This window comes from Podarcis bocagei, assembly GCF_964188305.1.
Source record: "Podarcis bocagei genome assembly, chromosome: 10".
NCBI lineage: Eukaryota > Metazoa > Chordata > Lepidosauria > Squamata > Lacertidae > Podarcis > Podarcis bocagei.
In genome coordinates, this window is record NC_138135.1 from 32,158,945 (window position 1) to 32,168,444 (window position 9,500).

At 44.8% G+C, this 9,500-nt stretch overlaps 1 protein-coding gene across 3 annotated transcripts; it reads left to right on the forward strand.

Annotated features, from left to right (window-relative positions):
- The first annotated feature begins 235 nt into the window (after window positions 1-235).
- GALR3 (galanin receptor 3) lies at window positions 236-9,134 on the forward strand. Of its 3 annotated transcripts, none has more exons than XM_081211133.1 (4): window positions 236-902; window positions 4,056-4,099; window positions 5,617-5,989; window positions 7,200-9,134. In XM_081211133.1, exons 3-4 carry the CDS (start codon window positions 5,640-5,642, stop codon window positions 8,068-8,070), a joined length of 1,221 nt encoding a protein of 406 aa, XP_081067259.1. In that variant the 5' UTR covers window positions 236-902; window positions 4,056-4,099; window positions 5,617-5,639; the 3' UTR covers window positions 8,071-9,134. The 3 variants fall into 3 exon arrangements, with proteins under 3 accessions (XP_081067259.1, XP_081067260.1, XP_081067258.1); XM_081211134.1 differs by lacking the exon at window positions 4,056-4,099 and having other exon boundaries at window positions 5,617-5,783; window positions 5,868-5,989; XM_081211132.1 differs by lacking the exon at window positions 4,056-4,099.
- Window positions 9,135-9,500: the final 366 nt, after the last annotated feature.

Genomic DNA, 9,500 nt, shown 5'->3' on the forward strand with positions numbered 1-9,500 from the left:
TTCAATGCCACGTGCAGAAACACAGCACACCCCAAGAAGTACTCAGAAACTTAGATGTCCCCAGTGCTTGCTAGCAGCCTGATCCTTGGCATGCCTGCATTTTTTGTACAGCTTGGGAGAGACGGAGGGGGGCAGAATATGCTCTTTCCCTATTGGCTATCAAGATGGTTTTGTAAATACGTTTTTTGGCTGTAGCTGCAAAAGTGATCTTGCCACTTAAAAGCCGGCGGTAAAATATGCAGCGCTTGTAGAGAGGGTGTGGAGGGCAACCCGTGATATATGGATATATATTCGCATCTTCATGCCTGTGGATCCCTGAAGAATAGAACCAGCTGTGTCAGGAAAGGAGGCTAGCAGAGAGATCAGATAGATAGATAGATAGATAGATAGATAGATAGATAGATAGGCAGATAGATAGGCAGATAGATAGGCAGATAGATAGGCAGATAAAATAGGTTAGGTAGGTAGATAAGCAGATAGACATTTAGATTAGGAAGGTAAGTAGGTGGATCGATAGGCAGCTAGATAGTACTGGAGATCTGGCCATAGGAGGGTTAACACCCAACCAAACCTCAAGGAAAGAAAAAAAGGATCAATGGGCTTGGCACAGCAAGAGCAGGAGAGGGGGAGCAGAGATCTAGAGAGAGAGAGATCAAGGGAGGAGAGAGAGAGAGAAAGAAGAAAGCAGATGCAGCAAGGTGGATGCACTGAGAAGTAGCTAGAGGAAGAGGCACAGGGAAGACCTGCTGAGCACCTCAACTTGCAGAGTCCCCTCCGGGCAGTTTCTTTTCCCTTGGCACTGGAGAGAAGCAGGGCAAGGGCTTCTTCGTGTTGCCCAAGCATCGGTGCCAGATAGCGAAGACTCAGAGGAGGCCAGGAGGATCTCGCCTCTTTCCTAACAAGTGAGTACATAGCTTTTGAGAAGTAAAACAAAAAATAGAAATGGTATCGAAACAAGAGGAGGGTTCCCTGTCTCCCCCCCAATGTGGCTCAAAGGGAGTTTTTCAGGAGGGTGTGTGTGTGTGTGTGGAGTTCCTCCTAGAGTGATCAAATTCAATAGGCAAGGCTCCTGCCTGCTTTTAATCGCTGTACCGAGGGGAGAATTTCAGCAGATGCTGCTTCACTCTCTTGTATTCTTCAGAGGCAGGGAAGTAAGAGATTGGAAAGGGCTGCGTCTTTATTCCAGCTCAGAGACAGTTCTGTTCAGTGTGAGGCAGATGGGCTGGAACGGGAGGCGGGGGGGGGGGGAAATGACACCTTCCACAATGGGACAGAGTCTGAGCATCTTCTCTTTGGGCAAGCGATGAACAGCCGTGGATATGTTATGGCTTTACTTTAACGATGTATTTGAATGTTGAGTGTTCTATAGCTATATTGTAGCTTCTATTTTATAAGCTCTGCCATATGATTTATAAATATAGATTTTCTTCATTGTGATACTTGGCTTACAAGGGTTATTATGTATGCAACCCTTTGCAATAAGGAAATGACTATTCTTTTAAAGAAAGAATGATCTTGTGGAGAGAACGAGTGCAGCCTGGAAGCAAGCGGGGGTAGGGGGCTCAAGAGAATTCTGGGAAGGAGGGGCAAAGGCACAAACCTTGCTCACACAGCAATCTTTCTGGTATACATGCGGAAAGGCTTAAAGGCTAAAGAAGCAAATCACAGCTGAAACAAAACAGCATTCTTCCTTCTGTAGCAATGATCTATCCTTTCCCCCTACCCACTCTCAGTTTTGTAGAGCTTGCTAATGTTTTATATTTTAATTATGAGTGTAGCTGATGCATGACACAAGCGCTACAGTAGAAATTAAAAGCCATGTTCAATGTTAATCTTCAGCATGCTATAAAACCATGTGAGTTCCACCCAACCCCAGCTCTGAGTGATTCCCACCCCCTCCCAAATTCCGAAAATGGCATCTTAACATTGCAAAGTCTTTCTGATTCTGAATCCACTACTAAAACATATGTGATTTTATTGGCTGCTCGGATGGATCAAACTTCACATCTCCAAGCTGTGTGTGTTCTGTTCAAGAAAGCTGCCATACTCAACCCAGCTAGGGACAAGGGCACCCATTTGTGTGCAACCCCACATTCGCAACAAATGGGGTGGTGGGACTCATTTTGTCACAAAGAGCACCTGGAATATTGCACACCACCATAAGCCACTTACATGTGGGTTGATTGGTAGTGTTCAAATAATTCGCTTCTGCTTGCAGCAAATAAAATTATTCATTCAACATGAGCAGGGAAAAGCAATATAAAAGCAGCTGCTACAGGCAAGGCAGTTGTGTGCATCAGATCATACTGCAACCTTTGCCAAACTTGTTCCTTCCAGGTGTTTTGGACTAGAATTCCCATCAGCCCCTGCTGGCATGGGGTGCAGCTTTAGTCCCAAAACTAGTCCAGAGTAAATGATTTACTACCACAGCCTAATGATGCTAAGATTGGAAATAGATTATAACGTTTTGTTTATTGTTTATTATTTATTAATTTTATATCCTGCCCAGGACAGCAAACAATAGGTGGGGGGAAGAGTAAAAATATCTTTAAAACAATTCCAATACAGAGGCAGACTGGGAAAGATTTCAACTTAAAAAGCTTGCTGAAAAAGGAAGGTCTATAGGCATCAAAAAGACAACAAAATTGGTGCAAATCTAGTATTCTATTGCAAATATTAATATTGTGCAGCTTGAAGCAATACGATGAATAAAAACTCTTGGAATAAAAATTGTCCAGACCCAAAATATGGTTTTAAAGCTTTACTAACAGAACTCTGTTCAAACAGTCACAAAAACAAATAATGATACATCCAAATAGTTACATAAAAGCACATGTTCAGCTTCTTACAAATATGAAATACTATTTATAATCAGAGCTGACGCACAGAGCTCTGTCTCTCCCACATCCATTAACCTGGAGGCTGTTTTCTTTCCAGGGGAGACATTAGAACACCTTTGTCTTCACCTTTGGCTTGAGAACACAGACTCCCTCAAAAGGGTGATTTGTAACTGAATAAACCTCCCATGTGATCTACAGTTAAACACCACGAGAGAGAGCAGCAGAGATACATCCTAAGTTAATGATCAACCTATTGCTCAGAAAGCTCTTCAGTGGAATTTCCCCAATGTTCCCTTTAGCAATACATATTCAGAGTCATTTTCCATTTCAATGTACAATTAAACAATTCTACTTAACATATTCAAAAGGAAGGAATTCCAAAGGGTAGGTGCTACCATGCTAAAGTCCCAATTCCTACTTTGTGTGGGATAGTTCTCCTGATAAGATGGTATCTGCAGGAGGCTTGCTGTTTCCCGTGCACCAGGAACAGAGTCTCCCAACACTGCGGGAGCGAGACAGACCAAGATAATCAGATAATGATGGGGGAATTTCATTATCTGCATTCCTCTTTGGTTGAAAGAGGAACCAGGCTCTCATCGCAGTTTGCCTGGCAGTCTGGCACTCGCTTCCCCATGGAATGTGAGGGCAGGCAAAGGCACTAGGTGCACGGAGCGCTCTGGCTGCCATGACCCCCGCCCCACCAATCCCATTCCTGGAAGCACAGGTTACCCTGCAGGAATTCAGCAGGTTCAGATTTCCTGGATGAAGATACAGTCTGCAGGTGGGGAAACTTGCATCTGTTCAACATGCCACTGTTTGAAGAAGAAGAAGAGTTTGGATTTGATATCCCGCCTTTCACTCCCCTTCAGGAGTCTCAAAGCGGCTAACAATCTCCTTTCCCTTCCTCCCCCACAACAAACACTCTGTGAGGTGAGTGGGGCTGAGAGACTTCAAAGAAGTGTGACTGGCCCAAGGTCACCCAGCAGCTGCATGTGGAGGAGCGGAGACGCGAACCCGGTTACCCAGATTACGTGACTACCGCTCTTAACCACTACACCACACTGGCACTGTTAAAAGTGCAGAGGGAGGAAATACAACCTTAAAAGAGATACTTCAACTCCAGTCTATGATTAATCAACAACTTCAAAATGCAGTCCAGGCCTGCCCTCCCTTTTCACCACCATTCTCTTTAAATGTTCTGTTCCCTCCTTCCAGCTTTTTCCAGGCTGGTTGCAGCAGCTGAGTCCTGTCAAACAAAGGTGGGCATTTTAATTCACCAAAACAAGAGGCTTAAGAGCTTTGGGGATGTAATGAACTAAAGAGGGTCAAGTAGTGCTTGGCAGAGGCTTTCTCCACGATGGATTGGCGGTCAGGGTTAAGGCTTGTGCCTGCTGAAGGAGAAAGGGGTCTTGAACCCAGACACCCAGAGTGACCTAGAGTTAATCCAGTCTCATGCCAATGTAATCTGAGCCATTTACATCACAGAGGAGCTTTACAGATCCTGATGTCACTGTTAAATTAACTTGTTTCATGCTGGTACCCAACAGAGTCTGATAAGTGCAAGTTGCCAGCCATAACCCATTCCTGAATATTCCATTTAATACAATTTCAAATGCACAGAATTTGACCAATCCAGGCTAACGGGCAAGTAAGGAACTGGGAACTAACTCTAGTATCTTACCCTCACTGGAGTTGCATTGGTGTGTGAGGGGACATTGGTTGTGTTTGATGCATCATGATCTAATGTAATCTTCCCTGCTTATTGGAGCTGTGGCTGGCATATGGATTCAGTTCTCAAGAAACGATACAGAAGTGCTTAGGCAGAATAATAGTAGACTCTTCACTTGAGCACGGTACATTAAGGCTTGAATCCATTGTGCCTAAAATATGCTCAGATTGACAATCCAGTGCATGCTTTCCGAAATGGCTATTTTTACAAGATTTGGTTGATAAAGAGATTCTTAGGAGTAAATCGCATACCCGATATATAAATTATCATATGAATGACAGAAGTCTTTTGATACCTCTTATTATGATCCACAAAAAAGTACAAGACCCTTATAATTCTCACCGTTCAGGCTGTATTAATAGCATCAACTGATAATGGCCTCCCATTCTTGAAATTCTGAAAACTTTGGGCAATTAGCTTCGGGAATTTTAGTCCTTAATGTGAGTGGTCTATTTGCCATGTACCTGCCAGGGTTTGGGAGAACCATTTTAAGGCCGTCTTTAACCATCATCAAAAGGTTCCTATAAAATGGTTCCTATAACTTGCAGCTATATCTGCCTCCTGGTATTCCTGAAGGGGCAATCAACAGGTCCAGATGATATATGAAACAACATCAACCTCTTGGTTGGCTACTCTTTTTTCACTTATTGATAAATCTGGACTATTTCCCCACTTATTAATAAAACGTGACTGAAAGCAATCTTGTGTGTGTGGTACAATTTTATGATGGTATGATGGTGTCTTTATGAGTGCGTGTTTCTGTGTGCGCGCACGCATACGAGAGAAAAATGAAATTATGTGTATGTTTGCTGTGTGTGTGTGTGTGCTGGTGAAGAAGGTAGAGCTGGAGGAGTGAATATCCTGAGCAGGGATAAATTGGGATACAAGAGACAATGAAAGACAAGGCCCTGGAGAGCTTTGAAGGGACAAGAAGCATGTGCAGGATCCGGGAGCGGACAGGAAACTAGTGCAGGGATCTGAGGCAGGGCTTGTCCCATGATTTCCTACTTTTACCTCTGTTCATTTCATCTCTTCCTATTTCTCCAGGCCCCTTTCTCTCAGATGGGGAGATGCCCGACAGCTGGAACACATCTTCAGACAGCGTAGAAGCACGAACTGCAGGCATTATTGTGCCGGTGGTCTTCTCCCTCATCTTCTTCGTGGGCACAGTAGGGAACGGCTTGGTGCTGGCTGTGCTGCTGCGCAATGGACAGGTGAAATACAACACCACCAACCTCTTCATCCTTAACCTGGCGGTGGCGGACCTGTGCTTCATTGTCTTCTGTGTCCCCTTCCAGGCCACCATCTACACGCTGGATGGGTGGCTCTTTGGTGCCTTTGCCTGCAAGGCAGTGCACTTTCTCATCTACCTCACCATGTATGCCAGCAGTTTCACCCTGGCAGCTGTCTCGGTGGACAGGTAAATATAAGCACTCCTCCTCTCTGGCATGTCTCCCTCTCTGTCCTCCAAACCAATATATTGCTTGATCAATGGAAGGATCCTACTTCTTCCATAGGAAGGAGTAGAGGGCAAAGGACGTTGCTCCTTTGAATACCTTTCAGGGATGGGAGAGAAATTTGATCCACTTTGCATTTAAAGGGGAACCTACCAAATTTGCGCTTGGGAACAGAAACACAGCTCTGTTTCCAAAGTCACGCTTTTCTGAATTTTGCAGTCAGTTTTCCAGTGTACAAAGATGCATATACTAAAGTAAAGTGTTTATTAACACACATCACCAAAAATAGCATACAAAAATGGATTGTATTAGGGAAGATTGGTTATAAGAAAAGATTGTATAGAAAAATATTTATAGCAGGAGAAATTTTCACTAAAATGCTGATGAATTTTCATGATAATTTAAAATAAATGAATGAATCTTAAATTGCTACAAAATGTGGAGAGCTGAATTTAAGACTGGAAAAATGAAAGGTCCTTCCAAACCTGCTCCACATACATTTTCTCAATACCCTTCTCAAGTTTTCTCCATTCCTTTGTCCTTAGCAACCTAATCCCACTTAGCACCTCTTGCTGTTTCTGCATAGGGGGCACCTTAATAAACTCGTGCCTGAACATGCAGTCTCCCAGTTCACTTGGATTTTTGGCATTCCTCAGGCATATGTGTTTCTGCACTCAGTTTTCTGTATTGATGGAGGAAGGAAACACATTGTACACATATGAAAATCTTTGTGAATTATCGAAGCTCTTCCTAGATCTGCACAAGTTGTTGTGGGCCCCAATTTGGAGTTTTCGCTGGCAGTTTAAGCTTGAGATGTTTTGGGAAGAGCCTAGAAAATAACTCTGTTGGCTTGTCACCAAGGTCACATCCTCACCAGGCATTTAAAGCACATAGCTTCCATCAAAGAATCATGGGAACTGTAGTTTACCCCCTCATGGAGCTACAATTCCTAACACACTCAATAAACAACACTTCCCAAGATTCTTTGGGGGAAGTCATGTGCTTTCCCAACATATGGTATGGCTGTGACCCGAGATAATATGTGGAAATGAGAATAAGGAGGTGAGGCACTGAAGCAACCGTAGGAAAGGGAAGGTGATGTTTGTGGGGCTTCTCAAAATTTATTGTGTTGAAGAAACTAACCCCTTTACCCCACACCCACTCTGCTTCCAGGTATCTGGCTATCCGTTACCCTCTGAAATCCCGGGATCTCCGGACCTCTCGCAATGCAGCGCTTGCCATTGTAATGATCTGGACGCTGTCGCTGCTTTTTGCGGGGCCGTATCTCAGTTACTACCAAATAGTCCACTACCAGGAGGTGCCCATCTGTGTCCCTATTTGGGAGGACCAGCGCCGCAAGATCTTGGACATCCTCACCTTCGTATTTGGCTACGTCCTCCCAGTCTTTGTCGTCAGCCTGGCTTACGCTAGGACCATTAAGTTCTTGTGGACCGCTGTAGATCCCATTGAGAGGATCTCGGAGTCCCGTAAAGCCAAGCGCAGGGTCACCAAGATGATCATAGCAGTGGCTGTCCTCTTCTGCCTGTGCTGGCTGCCCCACCACCTAGTGATCTTGTGCTTCTGGTTTGGCTATTTCCCCTTTAACCGGGCCACCTACGCCTGCCGCTTGGCTTCCCATTGCCTGTCCTACGCCAATTCTTGCCTCAACCCAATTGTCTACGCTCTCATCTCCAAGCACTTCCGCAAGAGATTCAAGCAGGTCTTCACCTGCCTCCTCATTCAGGACAAGAACAAGAAGAAGCGAGCAGGCAACAAAGTCCACGTAGCCAATGTCAACAATGGTTTAGCCAACCATACGGCAGGCTTCTGTGGAGGGAACACTGAGGTAACCCAACTCCATGAGGAAAATATCCGATGCTACCAGGGCCTGTTGCTGAAAGAAACTGAAGGGGGGGTGCCTGAGGCATGGTCTCATCAGTTAGAAGACACGGCCATCTCGGATCAGAGAGAGCTAATGAATGAAGAAGGTTCTGGGGCAACTGACAACAATCTACCAGCTGTGACAACACACGAAGGACTGTAACCTACTAATTATCCATGGCAGATGATTTAAATGGAGGGCAGTGCCTCTTAGCATCACAGTCTTATCCCCATCGGCATCAGATGTGGAATGGGTTGGCTTTAGATAGCTTTTCTCAAAACACACAAACTACCCAGAATTTCTCAATGAGAATGTCAACGTTTCCCAGCTGAGACTGCATTTTAATGGTTCCATTTACACCCTGTCCTTGGGTAATGGCTACAAAAACTATTAATGAAGCCACCAAATGGTTGTAGAAATAAGGGGTGCATAGAGATGTACCCAGCAGTGAAGGGATGGTCAGTTGGGTCAGAGAATTTATTAATGTCTCTTGACAAGAGTGGATGGTCCCAGACTAGCTAATGGCGATGGCGCTAAAACATGAAAAAGCCATCCCTAGATCTGGAAGATCTAGCTGAATAATTACAAACTGGTGGCAAACAACCTCTTTCTCGGCAAAGTTCTTCAGCGGGTAGTTGCTGACCAAATCCAGGCATGCTTGGATGAGACTGCTTTTCTGGATCCAATTCAGTCAGGTTTCAGGCACTGAAACAACATTGGGCACCCTGTGTGATTACCCTTTATCAGGAGAGAGATAGTAGAAGGGTGATGCTGTTCTTCCCCTTGATCTCTGGTTTGCTTTTGATACCATTGAGCATGGTATCCTTCTGGACCTTCTGTCAGAATGGAAAGTGGGTGTCACTGTTTTGTGGTGGTTCCTCTCCTGTTTGGGAGGTCCACTTCAAAAAGTGATGCTTAGAATTATTGTTCAGTCCTGTGGAGCCTTCACTGTGGGGTTTCACAGGGATTCATCATATCCCTCCATGGATTTACTGAATCAGTGCCTGATTGCAGTAAACAACTGGATGAGGGAAAACAACTGAAACTCAATCCAGTTAAAACAAAATAATTCCCCCCCTTCCAGTAGCACCTTAGAGACCAACTAAGTTTGTTATTGGTATGAGCCTTTGTGTGCACTTTTTGGAGTGGACCACCCAAACAGGAGAGGAACCGCCGCAAAACAGTGACACCCACTTTGCTGGAAGGATTCCCCCCCCCCCCGACTATGGCAGACCAACATGGCTACCTACCTGTAACTCAATCCAGCTAAGTCAGAGATACTGCTACTAGGTGGTTCCTTGGTCCAGGTAGGTGATGTGCAACTGGATCTCCCCACTGTATAATCAGATGCGCAGATTGGGGATACTCCTTGTTCCATTGCTGTGACCGGAGATGCAAATGGCATAGAATGCCTTCTTTCAGCTCTACCTGTCAGCCCAGCTATGACCTATGGTTGGATTACTGCAATGCATTATATGTGGAGCTGCCTTTGACAATGGTTTGGGGAAACTGCAGCTGGGGCAAAATTCAGCAGCCAGTTTATTGGTAGAGACCAGGTGCTTTGAACATGTAACACCAATTCTGGCTTGATT